Here is a 23,695-nt window from a genome sequence, read left to right on the forward strand (position 1 = left end):
AATAAAACTCACTTAAGCTACAGGAGTAGCTTATACTGGCTCAGGAAAGAACAGAGTAAACAGCTTCTTAAAGACAAAAATTTTTCATCATTGAAAGACAATAATTCACTTCCTAATAAGTAGGAACCACACAGAAAATTCTAACATCGGGTATAACCGCTGCCCTCTTTTATTAACAAAGTGGTTGTTTTTTTCAGCAAATGAGAAACTGCTGTTTTGCCTTCCATTAACCTTTCCTTTTTCAACCACGTACACTTTTGTTGCATAAATATCGAATACACAACCAAAGTGTAGAATAAGTTTGTTTATTTTTTTAGTTTCAGTCAGCAACTAGGACACCATTAACTTCTTATGAAACATATTTGCCTCTGTAGGTTTAACTCTAAAGGCAAAATTCATCTTTCTCATTCTTTTCTTTGTTTAAAAACAAATGTTAAAAAAAAAGTCGCTCCCCTTATAACAGTTATTTAAGCAGTTTAAATTACAAGAGTCAATCTATGATTTTTTTGTTGTCATTAACCATGCTACAGATAGTAAAGCCAAAACAGCCTCAAGATGTAAGTTTAATAAGTTCTTTTGAAATTTCTTTAGAAAGCTCTGGTATAAGAGGTAATTTAAAACAAATTAACAAATAATGTCATGCAGTGGTTAAATTGCCATAATACATTTCTTTTTTAGAGGTTCCTGGAATTTCTTGTTTGTGGTTGTCATGCTGATAGAAAGCTAGATGTTAGTCCCTTTAACTGTATTTTAATGGCGATGTATTATAGCATGATTTATCAACATATGGCAGGTGGAAGCTGACACAAATTATAATGAAAATTAAAACAGTCATTTATGCAGCAGGCGATTATCATTTAAGGAACATTTATTTGCAGGCTTTAAAAATGAGGGTTTAGAATCAAATGATTTTAAAATGAAAGTTTTAACGACAGTTACCTTTTTCCTGCAGCCACTCCTCTACGGGTCGGTTATATTTGAAGGGGATTTTCTGTTTTACCATTTGGAAGCGTTCATTATCAGTGTTGCCTTTAAAGTTTAAAAAACAGCTTAAAGAACAATCTGAAAAGTCAATAAGTCATTCAAAAACATCCTAGGTTTTTGGTGCGTTTTATGAAGTTTTTAGAGATAGATATCCATTTATCTTTAGTGGAGGTGGAGTCGAAGTCACTCTGCCCTTGGTTGACAGATGTGAGGTCAGGTTATTCTTAGCTATGCGGTACTCCGTATGTTTTGGAAACGTGACTTGGGATGGGCATCAGGAAGAGGTTTGGCTATTTACAGAAATGGGTTTACCTTCACTCTTCTCCATCTCACTCTAACCATACCTTAATTGGGTCAATGGAGGAACAATGATCCCCTTGACTTGTATCAGATCAGCTTCATAACGTGGTAGGGGACCCTCAGTGTCTTAGTCATGCATGTCCCACACTCACTCTACTGTATCTGATCAGAAGCATGGGGCCATGCACGTCCTTATTTTCCTCTCAAGTGTGTGCAACTGCTCTACTTCCTGGCAGAGGGAAGCCAAAGAAGACAATTTAAGCCTTGATGGCCAACGAAAACTTCCTATTCCATAAAGGGGGCCTGGCATCCCATCCCCTATGTAAAATAGGTAGAGTATTACAGATAACTCTTTTAATCTCTATCTCTTTGTCTAGATCTGTTCCACATTTTAAAATCGAAGGAACCCCAAAGTAAATATCTGTAAATAAAAGCAGCTATACATATAGTGATATAGCATTTTCAGACTTCTGAGTACCTATATTTTATTAGTACTAACAGACACAGGTTTTATATGTCTACCTAGTCTCTCTCTCTTTCCTTCCTAGGAGAGGTCCTTCCTGAATACACATCCATTCATAAAGCCTGTTAGGGATACTTCTTCCAAGCATGAAATATCTAATCAGTTTCAAGGATCAAACGTAATGCTTTTAACTGTTAGTATGCCTCTTTCTTCCTTTCATAAATGTTGTCACCACCCCTGGATGGTTTGTCTAATTAGCACAGACATGGAGAGTGGTGTTGTGAACATATACCCCTAATGAATATGCTTCAAATCACAAAATAATGAAGCCATGCTTTGGGAACTGCTCTGTCTTGTCAACCAACCTCCTAGTGATCAAGCAGAAACTGGTGAATTCTAAATTACTTTTGACTCATAGCCTTACAGTATTGGAACTTCAGGAAGCCCAATCCAAATCACCAACATTGAAGGTGAAATCAAATTCTCAAGACAGGTGGCTTGGAAACCATTTATAAAGCGTCTAAAAGCTAGAAAGATTATTAGGATTGAATATAGCATCAGGTGAACAGAAGCTTGCCCTGGCATTTCCATCTCAGGGTCATCTTCACAGAGGAGTTTTCACTGGCAGAGAAGATTCCACATGTGGCTAAACTAGTACCTGCCTCATGTGAGGAATGGGATGGGGAAGGGGTGGCAATATTGGGAGATATTTAAAAGATTCCCCATGCATTTCTCCTTTGAACAAACTATTCTAAGGAGCTGACTCATTATTCTTACTATCCAGGAATAAAAACAAACAAAAAGCTCATGAAAGAGGCGACCATGGATCTGTTCCCAGCCTACATTATGGGACCCTATCTGCCTGGCATAAAGCCTAACATATTAACATATCAAAGGATAAAGTGCAATGAATGGAAAGAACAATTAACAGTTTTGGATTGCAGTATATAATTTAAAGTTTTCCTCAAAATGTTATTTCTCACAGAAGAAAAAAAGACAGGGTGTAAGCTAGGAGGAAAACCAGAAAGGTATCTTAACTTCTTGGTGTTTCAATAAGTCCAAGGTGAAAAAAGTTAATTTTACCTGTTAACGTAAATACCACGTAGAGATCATTATAATGATCATCCTGGTAGATCTGGGTACACAGAATTCTACTAATCCAAAATAAAGTTGGGTAAATTTTCACATGTCCTAATAGAAAAGGAACATGCACTTTTCTGAAAAGAACCTATATCTCTATGACTCTTAATTCTACCCTACAGGAGACAGATACACAAGGGTATAACTCTTAATTCTACCCTACAGGAGACAGATACACAAGGGATGTCATCCATCTTCATAAGCTCTGACCTCTCAAATTTTAGTCACAACATACTGAGAAATTGAGAAATGGCAAATGGATTAAGCCAGGTTCACCTTGAATATGTTCTATTACTTTGGGTTTTCTGTAACTGTCATTGGCTACAATATTAAGTATAGTAATGACCTCTGTTCCACTCACTGTGGAATGGATTGGTGAAGTCAATAGCAAATATAAAGCTAACTATTCTTCATAACGTGCAAGACAAAATCATAAGTACCCAACGTTCCAAACTGACAGCTCTATGTGTACCAACTTCATTAAGAAGCTGCATTGACTTCTTTCTTCCCCAAACATATGAGTCTTGGTCCTCCTAAGCACCCTCCCGCCCATCCACTCTCTGTCAAGCATAAAGCTCCACAGACAATCATATTAGGATATGGGACTGGCTAGAAAACTAAGAAACAGTGTAGGAGAATCAGTAAGTGATATGTTGGGAGGACAGCATAGCCACGATTCAACCTTAGACCCTTCAGAAAGTGAAAGACAGAGAGTCATTCTTCTCCATCTCAGCTTAAAAGACATTTAGAAAAAAGTTTTAAGTTTTCCATGCCAGACTGACAGTATCTAGCAGTAGGGATAGCGATCTTGCATACTGTTAAAAGTTGTGAAAGATGGAAGGCCATTTGGAAAACCAAATTGGTTTAAATTGCCACATTAACATCGTTCTTAGTCTCTTTTCATGTTCTTGTTGGTTTTTAATTTTAATTTATCTCAAACATTAGTGAGAAATGTTTTAGAAACATGTGCATGAGAATGAGTTCATTTGCCCCGAGCCCCATTTGCTATACTGACTGAAGAGCAAACAACCTTCTACATACCAGAATTCAAACACAGGGACTACTCTGAAAGCTTAGCAAACCTCATCAAATCCATATACATTCATATTAAATCCTTAATGACATTTAGTTGTACATTTCATATAGCAGCCAGTATGAACATTTAAACACAGACTAAAATCAATTCTTCAAAAGAAAGTGATGCTATCCTCAAGAAGGAATGGCCTTATGAATAGTAATGTCATGTCACTAAAAAGAGGCATATGTATATTACTAATTATACGCCAAAAATGTAATGATTGCAGTTCTCAACCACGCTGAGAAATCTATAAATTGCACAATGACATCTTCAAATAGACAGTTCTTAAATTACTTATGTGGATGTGACACTCAACTACTTGGAACTGAATTTTAGAAAAAAAAGTATTAGCCATATTTCATTCTATTATACTGAAAAAGGTTAGAGGTGTGTGTGTGTGTGTGTGTGTGTGTGTGTGTGTGTGTGTGTGTGTGTGTATCTCCATCTATTTTTTATACAATTGACCTCCTATTGTCATTTGCTTTTGTACTATTGGTTCTGTTATCAAATATTTCAGCTCCTGGAGACACATACAATATGCACTGTTGAATTATAATATCGTGAAGAGCAGAATGCTCTGAGGTAAAATTACTGAGGCCCAACTGGTTCATACACAGAGCTGCAACCTTTATGCAAAAACAGCTCACATTGACTACATGTGGGTTAATCCATTTACGATAAAAGGAAAAGCGAACAGAGAAGATAAGACAAAGAAAGCAAGTTGACCCTTGAATAGTTTCCCAATACATTAGTCCCTCTTTAAGGTCCCAAAGAAGTAATCTGGAAACTTGCTGATGACCCCAAAGAAGTAAAAATTCTTTCAGTTGAAAAACTTAAAGATAGAGAGAACTCCTGTATTGCACAGAAAATAACTTTTACAACACCATTTTTACACTCTGTTGGTTCAAACATAGATCCTATTCATTAGCAGTTATACTAATTTTCTTAAAACCATAATCAGTACAGCATAGGCGCTATGACATGGGCTTTGGAGACAAACCTGGCTTTGAGTTTTAACTTTAGTAGCTACTTGACCTTGTGCAAGTCACATAGTCCCAGTTTCCCCACTTCCGAATTCACCACAGGACTTGGTATAGGATATTAAGAGGTAGAGCATATACAGAACCTGGGATATGAAAAAACATCCAATTTATTTAAACTATTATTATTTTTAACATGATTCAACTCTTTCTTAATGATCAGAAGGAAGCATGTTAATTCCATGGTGTGCTTCCACAGTCTCGGAACTTTTCCAGGCCTCCATTCAAAAGGTGACCGTATTACGTTTGGTGCCACAAAGGTTACCATCCAAAGATGAACAGACCCTAGTTGGTTGTTGCTTTTTATATTTCTGTATCTTCTAAAATATACTCAGCTAACCCCATTTCCAAAACAAAGTTGGTTTCTAAAACCACTGAAAGTAAAAGAGCAATTCAGACATCGACAAATGCGATTTCTTGGTCCAGCTACAGGTAATGATGATATACTGCTGCTAAGCTGAGGAAGAGTGGCTTAAAGGTTCTGGCAAGTTGCACTGGGCTGGCAGAAAATGCTTTCTTGCAGGTAGACCATTAATACCATCTGAAAGGTTGTCAAACATGTGGACATGCTAATAGGAATATCGTAGCAACATTCATCTGTGCAAAATTAATGCCAGAGGTATTTTCGCATTTTGTTTTGAGTCTGGAATAAAGGAAGGGAAAGCTTTCTTTATTGCTTTGTTGACATTAAAAAATGAGACCGTGGGTCTAATGAACAGTCAGAGAATGAATACTATGTATTAGAGCCAGAGGCAAAAGAAAATCAATGTGGGTAGAATCAAGTAGTACAGCATTTCAGAGGTTCTTAGAATGTCTCTCTCCCCAAAGAACACTTTGTGAGTTTCAAAGCAAACATCAGGCACTAAGGACAGGAACTGGGGGAAATTCTTTGAGCTCCGCACTGGTCTTGTTCCTGGTGTTGACCCAGACAAATTCTCTCAGAGTCAGATTGGGGGGGCGGGTATTGTGCTACCCGAAGGGCATCTAGAATGTTCATCCACTTGTAAGTGATGGATGGAACTCAACAAGAATTAATATCTTGTATTTATAAAGTGCCTTTTGACCAAGGAGCTCAAAATGCAATTATAAGCATCATCTCATTAATCCTCACAACACACCTTTGGGGCCAAAGAAAAAAGAACTATTTGTATGTTCTGAGCCTCGATCCTTTAGTGTGCCAAGGCAAGGAAATTAATCTCTTGGAGTAGAAAACTGATCAGCTGGGGGAAGTAAATTAATAGACTCAGAGCACAAGGGCATTATTAAATAAGGGAGCTTTTCCAGACTCACTTAAGTGGTTCGAGGAGCCAGCAAGAACCACCTTTCCAAAGTGATGAGATGTTTACTCCTAGAAAGCAGTGGAGGTCACCCACGAATGCCCTGACTGGGCTGATGAAGCTCACTGCCTCCTGTCTTCTGGGTATGTTTGGAAATGGAAAATATATGTGGACAGACATATTATCAATTCCTTCCCATATTCAAGTCATAGTATTGATCCACCATCTCTAGGCTATAGGAGTTGAGCTATTTAAGCAAAGATGGCTCGATAGGATAGATGCAGTCCTATCTCAGACATTTACCAGTTCTGTGAACTTGCGTACTTTTCTTAATCTAGATGTCTATTTCTTCATCTGTTCCAAAAAATACATGAAGATGATAATACCTATCTTGTAAGATTTTATACAAATTAAATGTAATAATCCAGTCAAGAATGCTCATGGGGAGTTGGAAGAGGCTGGAAATGTGATTTATTTTCATTCTCAGGGGATGGGAGTAGGGACTGTGCTGGAGATGTAACCCTGGAGCTCAACGTCCACTTATCCAAGTGATCACGCCCCTATTCCTTGGCTTTGTCAAGTTTGTGTGCAAACACGTTAACATTGAACTTCTCCTAAATCTAAATCAAAGTGCCATTTCTGTTGAAGTGCTATTATATTAAAGACAATTTGCCCTGATGCAATAATTAGACCATATATCACCAATCCCTATCCTTTCCCTGTATTTTGAAGCCATTCTCAACTCTCTTCCCGAAGCTCATTGATCCTGGACTTTTTATTTATCCTCATCCATGAAGGATACTTTCAATCCCAGAAAGATGAACAAAACAAGGCCCAGGTGACCAAAATATCTTTATTTGCTTTCATAGTTTAAGAAACTATTTCCAAGTAATCTAATGGAACTTTCTTCATGATCATAGGTCTGTCTAGAACTTACTCTTTAAGATCCACTTTCAAAAATGACATGCTATAAATTAACAAAACAAAACCCACTATAAAATTTGCTTTCCTTCCTCAAGTGGTGTCACTCTTTGCCTTCTATAATTATTCCAAAATATGCCCTGGAGCTAGGCTAGTCAATTTCAACCTGGCTTTTGTCTAGTTCCTTCCTGGTAAACACATTAAGTATACCTATGTCTTGGTGTATCTTTAAGCTTTAGTTTCTGCGTATATAAAATGAAAGTTATAATAGTAACTGCAACATAGGGTTGTTGTGAGAATTAACTGAGAACTAGGTGTCTGTAAAGTACTTAGCATAGTGTGTGGCACAAAATAAGTGCTCAATATATGATTTGTTACTATTGCTGTTATTGTTATAACAGTACCTGATTCAGAAGGGTTAAACTAGAAAGAAGGCAAACTTCACAAGATTTACTTCACCACACAACTTTTAGTGTCAAATCTTTTCAAATTTCCTTTTCAACATAAAACCTTAATGTTCTGTCTTCAACCTTTTGACACATGATCCTTTCAAGATTCCCCTAGCTGTCCTTCTTCTTATCACTTATTTCTTCCACTTTTGCAAAAGCCACGGTGTCATGCTAGGGCTCATTCTTCCCCATGATCCATTCTTTCCTGCATATCCACCCTCTGTGCAATCTCTCTGTTACTCTTCAATGTTGGTGATTCAATTCTCTCTAGGTGCCTTCCTTCCCACTCGCCCCCAGTTTCCATTCACTTTCATCCCTCTCATGTAGAGGACATCAAACTCAATGTTTTTAATGCCAGAATACTGGAATATTTGGTAAAAGAAAAATTCCAATCATTCGAACATTAACGTGTGGTGTCACTACCCAGTTCTGAGGACAGGTAGGAGGTCTGGAAGGACAATTTTGATGAGCAACAAATAGAAACATTTTCATCCTTGTGAACAGGAAAGTCACACCAATATCAACATTGCTGATGCCATAATAAACTTATGCTACAGTATTATTTCTGCTTAGATCATATGGGGTCTCTGGTGTTTGTAAATTATAGGTCTTCTAGACCAACCTTGAACCTCCTGCCTACAAATGAATATATTATTCCCAAGGGATCTAAAAATAACAATCACTCTCCCACGTACCACCCACCCCTGACCTGGTGAATATGCTGGTTTACAACAGTTGTCTAAACAACACAACACAGCACAGTCACACAGTAGGCTTATTTCCAACTTAAGCCCAAGGCAGTTTCCAATTAAATTGCTTCCCAAAAAGTTTGTGCCATCTTGCTTTCACACAGTATACTTTATGAGCTTCAAAGCAGGACTTTAATTATATTAAATTTATTCTTTTTTGTTTTATAACAGCATTCCAACCTGATAAGAAAATGTTCAACTCTAGGCCTTTTATTTCCTGTAGGAGATACCTTTCTTAGTTTTGTGCCATCTTGCAAGTGTGATAAGCATATCTTTTGTACATTCATGCCAGACCCTGAAAATTTTACAGAATAGGAGGATTATGTGGTGACTTTAAAACGTTTACAAATTCTTTAAAACTCCCCTCTGTGAGAGGTAGAACTTGATTCTCCAACTGGGCTGGATTTAGTAACTCAGTTCTAAAGAATAGGATATGGTGGAATTAACAATGTGCAACTCATTTTAGAGACTAGATCAGAAAAGGCACTGTGACTTCCTCCCACTCCCTCTCTCATGGCTCACTCTGGGGAAGCTACTGTTGTGTCGTAAGGACACTTAAGCCACCCACATGTCAAGGAACTGAGGCCACCAGATCCTTCAGACCTAGGTAAGCCTTGAGATGACTGTAGCCCTAGTCAATAGATGAGTAATGTTAATCCATCAGACACTTTGATACAGAACCACTCGATTAAGTTGCTACTAAATCCTGACCTGCAGAAACTGTGAGATAATAAATGTTAGCTGTTTGAAGCCACTAAATTTTGGGGTAATTTGTTATACAGCAATAGATACAGAATAACTAGAGAGCTTCATCTGAGCATTTCAGTTCAACCAGAGGCAGATCTCCTTAAGAGGCTCTCATAGCTCGCCTTACATTATACTCTTTCGAGGAAATGAAGATACGCTATATCCATAACATATTCCTCATGTGCCAATTTGCTAATGCTCTCCAAAGGGAATTGAGACTATTTAGGTAAGACTTGTTTTGAAGAGCCCAGGCCATCACCATATTTTTGTTAAATATGGTTAAATGTATACCAACTTATCTGTCCAATAAAACACATGAGAATTTTTACATATTGGTTCCAATTTTGAGACACATTGTTTTGGACAATGTAAAATTTAGAACACTTTTCCCAAACTAGTTTTCTATTCTGACTCCCATCATTATTTCTGGGTAAACATGAACAAGGGCTTAGAGTCCAAATTTCTTCAGCATCCTGGAACACTACTCATCTAAGACCCAGAGATTTGAGCTCCTTCGAGAAACTCTATTACCATTTCCCCACCTTTTAGGAGGACTGCATTTTCCTACTTGTTTGCACCAGCCTTTACGGTCTGAAGGAGATTCTTCTTGCTAGAGAACTTGTTGGGGATCTGTGGAGGTGGAGGGCTGAGGGGGAGGGAGAGTCCACATAACCATTGAGGTCCCTCTTAAGCAAATTTTTTTTTTGTTTTCCGCTGTGTCGGGTCTTAGTTGCGGCACGTGGGATCTTCGTTGAGGCGTGTGGGTTCTTTCGTTGCGGTGCGCGGCCTTCTCTCTAGTTGCGGCGTGGGGATTTTCTCTTCTCTAGTTGTGGCAGGTGGGCTCCAGGGCACGTGGGCTCTGTAGTTTGCGGCAGGCGGGACCTCTCGTTGAGGCGCGCAAGGTCAGTAGTTATGGCGCACGGGCTTAGTTGCCCCTCGGCATGTGGGATCTTAGTTCACCAACGACCAGGGATCGAACCCGCGTCCCTTGCATGGGAAGGAGGATTCTTTACCACTGGACCACCAGGGAAGTCCCGCAAATTTTTTTTGTGTTTCATAATTATAAAGCAGTTTCTAGGAGTAGAGGTCATTGGACCTTACAGTTTATATTTTGAGAGGAATCTACACTTTTAAGGTCGAGGGGACCTCAAAGATCATCTAAGAAATATGTTTCTCAAACTTTCACTTAGAACATCATTAGCCACAGGATTTCTAGAATAGGCAAGCATCAGAGAGTGTATGTCTTGAAGACCACTCTTCCCCCACAAAGGTATTAATTAAAGAATTGTCTATACTCCTGATTTGTTTGGTTATGTGGCATTTCCAAGGCTTTTCAAAATATGAACCAGTTGGCAGCCATGCATCATTTAGTGCAACATTCAAAGGTCAGGTATACACGACTACAACATGGTACAAGAATCAACATGTTCCCAGTGAAGGAATAACCTCAGGGAATGCGGCTGGTTACTGTATCTTAAACTCACGCAATGCCTCGGCTTCGTTAACTCTGCTTGGCAAATTAATTCAAATTGATTTGCTTGTGAGAACTGAAGCATGGCTTCAAATCTGGCCACAAACAAAGGATGATGATAAATAACAACGTATTCAGCTCAGAGAAAATATCTAGAGAAAAGTATAGATCAGCATGGGGGCTGTTTTTATAACATAACTGACTTTGTTAAAAAAAAAAAAAGCAGAAAAGAAAATAAATGAAAGGGAGAACATAGCCTATATAAATAAAACACATTTTATAGACAACACTAATATATCATAAATACCCCAAACAAAGGTAGATAAAGTATCTGAAAGCATCCAAGGAGGAATAGAAAAAAAAGAAAGATTAGAAAAATTTTAAATGGACATTTAATTTTTTAAAACACCATTAACTCAATTTAAGGCAGAATAATAAGAGGTAATGAGGGGGGAAAAAGAAAATAATGTGACATGGCAGGAAGAACCAAGATTAATTCCAAAATGTCATATCCGAAAGAAAGAAAAAAAAAGGACAATTCCTCACTAAAAATCATCAGTTTCCAACCTCAGTTTGAGGCCTTGAGGGTTGAGAGGGAGAAAGGTTAAGAGGAAAATAGATTGTAATAATGAGAGCCTTTTCCAAGCTCTCTGCTAGTGTGTTAAGTTGCAAAATAGCTATAATCCCATTCCGATATCCACGCCCCTTTGCAGTGGGACTTTGTCACTCCTCCCATCAGATGTACATCTACTTTTCCACCCCTTGATTCTTGATTGGCTCTGAGACTTGCTTTGTTCGGCACAGGGCGTACTAGTAAGTGTGATGGAAGCAGACGTTTGAACAGCCCTTGCATGTTGTTGCTTGCCCGCTTATGCTGATGAAGCCTGAAACTGCCATATGAAGGAAGCTGGTCTGGGCTCCTGGAAGATGAAAGACCACAAGAAGAGAAACCCCAGCCACCCAAGCCTACCCTTCCAGCCCAGTCAGCTCACTTGAGCCCCCGGATGTGTGAGTGAGGCCATCAAGATCATCTAGCTCCATCCAAGCCAGCCTGGAACAGAGAAAACACCCACCTGATCCACAGAAACATAAGCCAATAAATAAATAAAGTTTGGGGGTGGTTTGTTATGCAGCAAACACTAAATGATACAGCCAGGAAGTCGGGAAATCCAGGAAGGACGGGGAAGCTGAGATGGGGTAAACGAAGCACCCTCCCCATGTGAGTCTCCATCGAGGCCCAGCAGGAGGAGTGGGGAAGCACTCAGCTGCTGTCTGGGGAGTCAAGGGAGTTTGCTTAGGGAAAACCTTAGGGATCTTGGAATGGACACAGGGAGACACAGGCCCCTGTTATCTATCCTTAGCCCTCTTCCATATTCTAAAGGGAGAATTATCAAGTCCAAGGGGAAGGGATGCAATAATGCAGCTTCCGTGAGAGGGGAAGGAAAGGTCAAGGGTGAGGGAGTTGGAACAGGATGGGAAAACTAGAGAAGATTGATTCTTCTCTGATCTCCATCCATTTCTAGACTTAGACTAAGAAAAGGGAGGGAGAATAGTAGAGGTTAACTCTACAGGTAATACGGGGCCATCACTATTTAAATGATGGATGGACAGACAGTTGGTAAGAAAAGCAGGTTGGACTTACTGGTAAGATATCCTGGAACACTAACCCCACCCCCACCAATGGATTTCTTAGTCCTCAAATGGTTTCACGGGAAACCTTGGAGGACTGCCTTCTCTTTTTCGGAGCAAACACTGCCTTCACTAACCCCAGCCTTCTAAACCCAACCAAACCAAACCGTTTATGTTCTTGCAGGGTACAAATAATCTCCGGTCATGAATGGCTTTACCTAGGTAGAATAGAAGGATATTCCCCCTCACACTTCCTACTAATACAAAATAAAAACAAAGCAAAGCATTGAATTAAAGACCAAAATGAGACAAAACGCATTTCTGCCTTGCAACCTTGGCTTTTAAAATCAGGCACTCCATCTTCAGCCCCTTTTTAAAGCTTATGGAGTACAAAAAGCAGCCTTTATAAATTCATGGATGAGTTTAAAAGTCATTCTCCTGGGCCTTAACAGCTGGTATCAGAATAGTATTATTTTAGCATGTCAATGGCAGTTAGACTCTAGAGAAAGGCATTAAAAATGACCAAAATTGAGTGACTAAGGGGTTCAATAAAGAGAAGGGACAACTAACACTGCTAAGTGTTTTGACCGGCAACTTAAGCAACACATATTTGCCAACAATTAGAAGTATATCACAGTTTATGTCATGACTCAAATATTAGTTCATATTATAAATGTGATAGCCAGAACAGCATTTTTTTAAAAAATTAGGGCTGTTTTCCCCCCACTTTTAAGAAAGTGGTCAATGATTATGTAAAATTATGGACATATTTCAAATATTTACCTGCCACCTAGTCTCCACTATCCTACACTGCATCAGTTCTTGCGGGCATGGTTTCTTTCCTTTGGTGTGAAATTATAATCACCTTAACAAGGTTTTGGTTTTTTTGTTTAAACAATCTTTTTACACCATCCTACACACAATCCCCTCCCTAACACACAATGACACCAAACACTGACACATCTTAAGTGCTCAAGAATACTCGTGAAATTGATGACTACTGCTGCCTCAAACAGAGGCAGGTATCCTGATTCTAATAAATGATTAACTTATTAGCTTTGACGGTTAGAGGGTTACTAAAGTTCTCATAATCTCTGAAAACCTACAAATGTGAGGCATATAAATAAAATATTAATGACTTCCTTCTTTCAGTCACTTAATATGACATTAAATACATGATAATAAATCCTGGTTACCTGAAGACTATGTCTAAAGATCTGTAGGCTATTTTAAATTTAAATGTATTTATTTGTGCTAGGCAAATGCACCGTTTTTTATATTACCCAATGATGTGTGTGTATATGTATCCTGTATAAGAAGAGAGATTTTATAGATCTCTCAAAGGAAAGAATGTCTTTGCATGTTCTCCATAAAACCTTGCACCTTTCAACAGGAAACAGCTCCTGGATATCTGTAAGAAATAAATATCCAGGATTTAAAGAATGATTCAGAATAATTTCAAATGTCATCTCTAATAATAATGGAATTGATCAATTTTTTTTTATAAAAGCCAAGGAGGAGATATCAGACAGATCTATTCTCTTGATGGAAGAAGCAAACTCTATCATCTGTGATATTTCAAATTATGCTAGTCAAATTAGAGTAGTCCATATTGTGTAGAAATTTCTAAACCAACCAGGGAAATGGACCAGATGAACTAGTATTTTCACCATTCCAATTGCTAGGTTCCTTTGAAATTTACTCTTTCAGAAACCCACTTTTATCTTTGCAATAATGATTCAAGAGATTAAAAGAAGCCTTGAGTGTCTCGATCTGCTTACTCCAGTCCTATTGATGTACCACTGCTGTCTAGTCAAAAATCACTTAGAACATTGGTGAGTACAAGGTATTTTATTATTAGGACAAGAGATGAGACAGGTAGAGTAGAGCATGCAGTTTTCTTGGGTTTATATTTTCATTTCTGATTTTCAGGGATGGTGGTTTATTTAAATCACATTGGAATCCTCACAAGTGCCTAGACTTCTGAATGGGGACTGAAATTTTCCGTCTAACCAAAACTCAAGGATGCTGTCCAAAGATTTACTTCATTTATTGTTTTTCTTTCAAAGATTTACCTTTGAGTGTGACTCAGAAAGGAGAACCTAGACACAGTGAGTCGTAAAGATATATGGAGATTTTCTCCTTAATCCTATTGACTTAAAAAAGTTCTAATTGAATAATGGTCCAATTCCTATTATTCAGTTCCTAGCACAGGGATTTACAGAGATAGATGCTTACTAAATACTTTCAGTAAAGAATCTGAATGGTTTCTGTTAACAAAGGAATGTAGATACTAGGGTGGCTTCTGTCCCTAGAGGTTGGCTATGTCATTGGTATTTCGACCACAACTACACGTGTAAAAGGCGGTGAGGTCTGAAGGTACACAATTATTGCTCACACTGTTCAGCCCTCTAGTCAACACTTTGCTGGTTCTAAGTAGCTACAGTTGGGGTAGTGGCACAAATCAAGGAATCAAAGCCAGAGGAGAGAGGAACAAAGTCCACTTACCTTGACTGTTCTATGTGACCAGAGAAAATTAAAGCAACTGTAGCTTGGCAGAATGAGGCAGCTAGATAACCATGCAGCCAAAGAATGAGCTGGATTTACTGGCTGAAAAGTTCATTAATGTTTTGGCCTATGCGTTTATGGGCGACATCTATAACTACTATCACATGTCAACCAGACCACCAGGAAGGTGGCCTTGGAACACGTGTTGCAGATGAATTGCATACAACTCTTGAGAATGGCAATGAGACTAGGGACTTGTCGTAAAGGTCTGGGATCAGGGTTGGCCAGGGCTGTGAGTCACTGTGTTGGCACACTACCTCGCTCAGTTCAGTTGACTTATTTCAAGAACAGATCTATTAAGAGTATTTCAAAATTCCCTTTATGAGCCTACTTGAAGCTCACAATTCTCTGAGGCCACAGTGGGAGAAAGTCACAAAATGAAGCAAAACTATTAGATTTCACTTGGTTTATCACCTGTAGGAGATCTCAATTGCTCCCTGAGAACAAGATACCCTTTTTCATGTATTGCCTTCGTTTTTACCTCTCCCAGAGGTCCAGCCCCACACTTACCAAACAGAAAATTCAGTAAAAATATCCAAGTATTCATTTTGAAAGTCTAAAAGCATTTCAGTTCTATTTCAGTTTGTGCTTCACTTATATAAATTCCTATTTTATTTGAAACAGTCAGCAACTCAAAACAGTTTTATATAGGTTTCAAAATGAAGTAAGTATTTCTAAACCCTGGCTGTCTGAGAAGACTTTAGATTTACTTTTACTTTACACTTATTTTAGATTTATACTTAGCTCTTTATTTTTAACTTCATAGATGCCTAAATGTTCTCCTTCCTCCCTTTCATCAATTTGTCTAAGTACACTGGGAAATCTACCCTTTGAGACCTACCGAGAATCACCTGACTAATGTAAAGATATTTTAATAAAATTAGATTTAATTGTTTCAACAAAGAAAAACTCTACAGTAAAATCTTAAAAGTTATTCATAATAAAACATTTGATATTTTTCTGTTGCTTTTAAAATGGACTTTTTATGTATATTTAATGCTTGTAAAGGATGCTCTTTATCTGTGTATATCGTTATTGTGTACATGCAGACAATAGAAGTCATCAACAATAATCTCAGTACAGTTGTGCAGTTTAACATTTACTGAGCATGTATTATACAGCCACTTTGACTTTAAAAAAGGGGGGTAATTAGCAAAACCGTGGTCACTCTCTTGAGCTATCAGGAGCCAAGTCTGGTGGTATATGCTTTCTTTTCTGGTGGTGGGAACTCTGACTTTTTATTAATAACTTTATTACAATCAATACTGAAGTTAGTAAAATGTGAAGGAAACTCTATTTTGCATAAATAAAATCTGGTCTGTCTTAGACTGATGTTTTGAAATTTATCTTAAACTTGTCACGATTGTGTGTATATACAAAAAACGTACAACCTGGTTCTTGTTCCTTTAATAAACAGGAGAACAGAATCTAAGGTCCCTAAAACTCAGCAGCAGGAAGTGGACTGAGTCACATCTAAGGAGAGTCCACCCTCATAAAAGGAGATCAATGGCCAGAAACAGAGCAGAATTTCAAGCAGCATGCTCTCATCAGCAGGTTAGGGACGGCCAATGCCAAGAAAATGAAGAGAACGTTCTCTGGAACTTAGAAGATGTACATATCAGGGAGCAGGGAGAAGAAAAGATAAATGCTAAGAAGTCAGTTGGCACCTTTATACAGAAGGGCTATGAAGAATAGGCGAGGGCAGCTAAGCCAGTGGCTAACAAAAAACATGTAATTCAAAAGGAAAGTATGCGACTCCTCTCAGGAGAGAGGGGCGAAAAGTGTATTCAGAGCTCCAAAACTTACGGTTACTAAGTAGAAGTAACAGAACTAGAGAAATAATCATGCTTCCTGTTGGTTGTTTTCAAATCTTGCTCTAAGCAATGCACAGCATAACAGAAATAAGGTAAACTGAATCTATGTCTTTGGTTCAGTTAGGAGAGGGGTGTATGTATGGTTGGGTTTTTGTTTGTTTAAGTACAGGTAAATGGCCTGTCCCAGTGACGCATCCGTCCACTTCTTGATCCTGAATTAACCTCACCATTGGGTCTATGCTACTCTACATAGAAGTACTATTTTCTGTGTCTCTTGGGATTTAACTCATCCACTTAGAGATTATCTTTCTCCCTTTATTCCAAACAGAGATGACATAGCCCATAAAATAAAGCTTATCAGTCAGTCAAAACAGCTATAAATTTCAAAACATGCATAATCTAGACCAGGGGGCCCCCACCTAAAAAGGAGTAGCAAATCTGGCTCTTTGTAGATTGTTTTATTAGAACACAGCCATGTCTATTCATTTATGAATTGTCTATGGTTGGTTTTGCACTGTAACAGCAGCGTTAAATAGCTGCAACAAAGACCTTACGGCTTGCAAAGACAATAATATTCATTATCTGGCCTTTTGCAGAAAAAGTTTCTCTAAATAAAGGTATCAGCATCTCCATGCCTATATTCAAATCCAAATTGGCCCTATCACCTACTAGTTGTATGATACTGGAGAGTATGTTACTTAACCTCTCTGAGACTCAGTTTCCTCATCTCTAAAATGGGAATAATAACAGAATCCCTTTCCAGGACGCTGTAAGAAGGATTCAATATGATAATCCACAAACCTGGCACAGAATAAGTACTATGTCAGTATTATCTATTATTAACTAATATTATTCCCTTAAAATCCTTTATGCAAGGATATTTTGTTCTCTCCTCATTCCCTTATCCAGGATATACAGCTCTGAAACACTGGTAGGCATTTGGAATGAAGATTTCACCATTGAACTCTGAGAAAACCACATTTCTATGATGTGATTAAAATGAAGACAAATCGAGTTTAATTAAACATTGAGACTGGCAATTGTGCATCGGGCAGAAGCACATTTCTAGTAAATGTTTAATAATGTGATTACAGAGTGTACTGCATGCACCGGGATGTGAGAAACAATAGTAGATTTGCATGTGAATGTACATCTGTCAACCAAATGAATTCGAGCTCCATATACAGTGCACACTGGAATGCTCCTGGGAAACAGATGGAAAAGTAGGGTAGCAGAAAGGGAGAGGAGTGTAGGAACAAACAAATCTGTGTAGAATCCCAGTGTTGACACTTTCTGGCCCTGTGACTGCAGCAAATATGCTCAAACTCCTTGAGCCTTGGTTTATTCATCTGTAAAAGAGGGAGATTAATATTTCCCTCTTGCGATCATTGGACAGATTACACTAAGTGAAACAATCTATGCACGATGCCTGCCCATTAGTTCCCTCAGTGTGAAAGGTGTAGGTCAGGTCACAGTTTATGCTTGTGTATGTCTAGGTAGGGGAACAGAACTTGTTAGTATTGTCCTAGAGAGCCCAAGGTTACAGCCCAAATTCCATCCTATGCCCACCCTTGTCTGGTCCTCAGGCTCCATCAGACACTTACGTGTGCCACTGAACCCAGATCTCACCTGATAGCACCCTGTTGCACTCTTTGGAACTGCAGGTACAATGTAGTATAGAGCATAGAAGCATTAAGTTTGCTTCTAAGAGATACAGACTTGAGTTGCAGGTCTTTAAGTACTAGTTTATGACCCTGGGAGTTAATGTCATAAACCTCCATATTCCTATCTGTAAAATGGTGACAAAAATAGTTTCTGCCTCTTAGGGCTACTGTGAAGATTTAATATAAGAACTCAGTTCAGTGCTTGAGACTGAATAACTGCACGATCAAATTTAGTATTAAGATTATCTTGCTTCGGTACATGCACTCCTCTTCCACTAGACTATAAAATCCTTGAGGGCAGGGGTTTTGTTTTATTTCCCACTGTATGGCCATCACCTAGCTTGGATTCACATGTAAAGTAGACTTTGAATAAATATTTGTTGAATGGTGAATGAATGAATGCATAAGGAGACCACTCCACTCAAACCCACTCCACTGATGAGGAAGGAGATTAGCAACACCTTTTTTTTTTTATATAAAAGGCAACATCAGTTAATAAAAAGATGTTTGAAGTGTATTTGAAAATGCAATATAAAATTTTTTTCTGGCCTATTATTCACTTACTTCCTTAATTTGTTTTGCTATAACCTTTAGCTTTTGACTTAAACTGTCATTTTCTAATTCTGTACCTGGCCCCCAAGTGTTCTTATGTAGCACTGCATATCCATCATTGGCATTTGTCAGATCCCTCCAACCAGGCCAACACAATGTCAGGGACTTACGGTAAAGCTATAAAAACTACCATGTGGAAAAGAAATGCACCTCATGGCGCAAACTGTAACTATCACTGGGAATCTAATCCAATCCACGTTAACTTCATGAACTGAAGATTAAAAGTGCCTCTTTAACCTTGACTCATCTGTCCTTCTTTCTCTGACCCTCCTTTCCCCTTTCTTTAGCCTGCTGGGGTATTGACAGGGATTTCAGAGGAGTGGAAGGTCTTTATCTCTTTGAGATGAGCTGCAATATGATTACAATCGATTTGAGTGATTTACAGTTTAGAGTGCCTTTCATTACCCTCTGTGCTTTACAGAATTATTAATGACATACTGTATGTGAATATATATTATTATTATTGGATATTTATGTACTATTTTCCTCGAAGAAGCTAAACATTCTTTTTTAGGCTTTAAATAACTACAGGGACCCTGCAAACTTGTGCAAAGCTTAAATTGAAGAGACTGAAAATTGGGAAGTTTTCCTATAAATAAAGCTATACTCTTGGGTGTGTGTTAGGCCATTTGCTGCCCACATAACTCTGGGGCAGAGAGAAAACAGTATAGGGTAATTGTGTTTTAGGTGAGGATAATAATTCTAGATTTTCATAATTAAGGACAAATTCTGCAGGCCATAATTTCATTTACTACTTAAACTGAAGCTTCTCTGTGACAATAGGACAAATAAAACTTGTAATTCACTTAGCCCAGCTTTGAAATTATGCAATATTTGATGACTGTTTTAATTCAGAAGAATTCTTATTATAAAGGCCTTGCAAAGAGTAAGATGTTATTAGTATTTTTATGTCACACTATCTCAAATGAAATTTGAAAATCACATAACATTGTGACCATACTGTAATTCTAATCTTCAAAGTATCATTCCATGGATTTGGTTTAATAAAAATGTACTCACTGTTCATAGAAATTAAGAAATCTTTTTTGTTACATTCCTACTTAAATAGTGCCTAGAAGTGACCCTCCAATTTCTCATAACTTATTTCATTGAGTCCCTGGACTATAATACATATAATACTTAACTTATGGGTAAATAAACAATTATCGTGCACATTTTAATTAGTAAAAATCCAGTTTCTTTAAATCCAAAGACAGTCTACTGAAGATGAGAAAAACATAAACCAGGACTTAAAACTAAGGTGTGCATTTTATAAAGTCCTACAGAATTTTCCAGGAAAATTATTCTTTTGCTCAACAGCCCTCTAGATCAAAAGGACTGCCCTGTTCACAAATAAATCTCTTTAGTTACTATAATTGCTATCATATTATCTGATAGACAGCTTCATCATTATGACAAGCTCCTTTGTGTGCTATTTAATTATTTTATAAATAACCTTGACTCATGTGTTAGCTTAATGTCGCAGGAGCACATGCCATGTGTCCATGTGCTCACGTGCTATGTGTGTCTGTGTCTATCAGAAATGTTCTTCCCTTCCATAGGATGATTAAGTATATATGTAAGCATATGTGAATATATGTAAATATATGTTACATACATCTATGTACACATGCTTGTCTTTTTGTCTTCTGGGTGGTTATGTTTAATTTTAGCATTAGGCAGAAGCCCACAGTTTGCCTTGAAACTCTTATCAGCTTCTAAGAGACATTTACAGGGAGAGAAAGGCTCTAGGTTTGATAGCAGTAATTGTATTTAACTTGTAAGATACAAGGCTATTTATCTTGTAGCTGGGAATTCACAGAAGAGAAAGGAGGTTTGTCTGATAAAACAAAAATTAAAGAAAAAAATACTAAGCACTCTCTCACCACTCTCTCATTCTCCAAGTAAGACCATGAAACAGTAAAATAGACTTTCATTTAATAATTTAATAAAGCTCTTCCTGTCCGCTTAGATATGTTGCTAGAAGGTAAAATGGGATCATGAAAGGAAAGACGCTGCAAGTCCCCAAGGTCTGAGCGATGGTGTAGAGGAAGGCAAATGTCATAAATGCCCAGGTTAGTGCTGACTTCTAACTTGGCAGAAATTGAAAATTTAACTTGAGAGAAAAATTCTAAATTGTCAAGACTTGGGATAAGACCAGAATTCCTGGGGCTTGCAAGTGTTCTAGGGTATCAAAGTGAATCCCTGGAAGGAGCAGAGTGTGATGAAAAACTAGAACTCTCAAGTCAGGTGGTCTTGGGTTGGAGTACCAGCGTTTCCACTTATGCTGTGAGCCAGGTAAGTACCTGAGCTCTTGGAACTGTTCTTAGTCTGTAAAATGGGGATAGTACTAACACTGACCTCTAGTGTTATATTAAGGCTAAATAAGATATTGAACATAAAGTACAGAGTATGTAGTAAACGCTCAACCAAGAGCAGCCACCACCATCTGGATGAGTTTGGCCGAGAGATGGTGGCATCTCCATTTTCTACATCTCTGGGACAGCAGCCCCATGAACTGAGTGGAGCTATTATCCCAGTGACTGTGTAAAGACAAAACACATTAGATGAGTTCAGAAGATGTATGAAGGTAAAGGCCCATTATTTTATTAATGGTATAAATGAAGATTTACATTATGTAAAACAGACAGAAGGACATAAGAGACAGTATATCCTAGTCCTGCACCGTCCAATACCAGCCACGAGCCACTAGCCTCATAGTGTCAGCCTGAGGATTGAGTGAAACATGTATTTAAATCCCTCAGTGCCTACGACATAATAATTGCACAATAAAAGTAAATATTTAGGGCCTCAGTCATACCAGTCACATTGCAAGTGTGGCTATGTGTGGTTAGTGGCTACCATATTGAACAGCACCAGCACGCAGTCTGAATGAAGAAAAAGAGACACTTTTAGCTTTCTAAATATCAGTGATTCTCAAACCTGGCTGCATATAGAATCACTTAGGAGCTCCCTAAAAATACCGATGTCTGGACCAGTGCTTCTCAATTTTTACTGTGCACATGAGTCACCTGGGGACCTTGTTAAATTCAGATTCTAATTCAGTAGGTTTGGGGTGGGGCCCAAGGTTCTGCATTTTTAACAACCTCCCAGGTGATACTGAAGCTGCTGATACAGGGGCCACACCCCAGACCGATTAAATCTGATTACCTGGGACGGGCCTGAGCAGCCACAGAGTTTTAAAAAATTCCCAAGAGAATATCATTGGCAGCCAGGTTAAAGGATGCTGCTTTACACACACACACACACACACACACACACACACACACACACACACACACACACACACACACACACACACACACACACACGTCACCAACCCTAGCAAGTTAAAAGTCCCTTGGAAATGGAAACTCACCTACCTGTGAGTCCTAATTCGTTCCTGACAAATTGGAAAAAAATGACTATTTAGCAATGCAAGTATTTAGCATGCACTGGTTTGATTGATTAATTGATACATTTTGTGACCAAATGTTTGAAGAACTTATTGCAAGATGATTTTAAAATGTACTTAGCAGTGTTCAAACACATTCACTAAGTAAGCCTCTCTCGTGTTGATGCTATATCGCTACAGTCTTAAAACCATGCTCAAATATGGCTTTCCCTTTTGGTTGTATTTATGCTTCCTATTCCCTTTGCAGGACTTCACTATCTATGTTTTTTCTGCAGTCGAACTGAAAGTAACACTAGTCCTGAACGGATGAATGAGCAGGTAGATGGGGCTTATTTTAATGTGTGCTTCAAATCTGGCAAGGCCTCAAATGTTTGCAGGCAAAGACGAAAGAAAAGGAAAGAAAACCTCCTGGCTAGGAATTAATGAAAACCCAAGGCCTGAGAAATTTCAGCATCATGTCAAGTACGCAGACTTGTTTTTAACCCTTCAAAGTCTCAATAATCTAGGATGAGATGTGAACAAAAAAAATCTCTCTTACCCCCATGCATACTGTCTAAACAATGAAAGGATAATAAGCATTTGAAATAAAATATGTTGGAGACTTTCTTTAACTTGGTAATTCTCGAATGGGGGCAGTTTTGTCCCCCAGCAGACGTTTGGCGTTTGTGGAGACGCTACTGGCATCAAGGGGGTGGAAATTACGGATTCTGACAAACATCCTACAATGCACAGGGCAGCCCCGCCCAGCAAAGAATTATCCAGCCCCAAATCTCAATAGCATCAAGGCTGAGGAACGCTACTAACTAAACGAGTCCAGGCAAGGACTTCTACTTGAGGATACTGTAATGGAATAAACAACAAAACTAATAACCTCGTGTCAGTATCAATAAAATTGATAGGAGATAGGAAAATGAGAAAGAAATTTGAGGGGGTGCAATCTGAGTATCAGGATAGGAATCCTGAGTCTGCCCCTCAACTGTGTGATATCGGGTAAGTTATTTTGACTCTTAGAGCCTCAACGATGTAACCTTAATATGAGTATGGTGGTAATAATACCAAAGCAAGTACCCTCACAGGAGGGAGTGAGGCACACACGCAGTGATGCGTAGGAAGGCACTTAGAGCATCAGTAAGCACTACAGAAATGTTTTTACTTTCAGTCCCTATAAAGAAAATGTTCTTTGGAATTTGAAACATTCAAATATAAAGAAAGAGTTTTCCCATCCAGTGTCCTTGAAGGGGAGCCACGTCTACATCTTTGCCATGATCTGAGTTGGGTGGTCAAGCAGGACTGAAGCATAGGTCATCGGTGGACATTTTACTGACCGAGGAAAGGGAAACCAATCAAGAGCACTTCCATGAACTTAGTGTGCGA

At 38.4% G+C, this 23,695-nt stretch overlaps 1 protein-coding gene across 20 annotated transcripts in view; it reads right to left on the reverse strand.

Moving 5' to 3' along the window:
• Positions 1-23,695, reverse strand: part of NRXN3 (neurexin 3) — a gene marked incomplete at both ends in the record, with an annotated part of 1,633,255 nt that overhangs the window by 163,697 nt on the left and 1,445,863 nt on the right. For 8 of the 20 annotated variants that reach the window (XM_082851716.1, XM_082851713.1, XM_082851712.1 and 5 more), the window contains one exon: positions 940-1,029. The exons of the other annotated variants lie outside the window; for them this stretch is intronic. In XM_082851716.1, the coding sequence (XP_082707842.1) occupies positions 940-1,029 (90 nt within the window). The remainder of the gene's footprint in view (positions 1-939; positions 1,030-23,695) is intronic. 20 annotated transcript variants of the gene reach the window in all.

Source organism: Leucopleurus acutus (assembly GCF_964270905.1).
Source record: "Leucopleurus acutus genome assembly, chromosome: 1".
NCBI classification, from domain to species: Eukaryota; Metazoa; Chordata; class Mammalia; order Artiodactyla; family Delphinidae; genus Leucopleurus; species Leucopleurus acutus.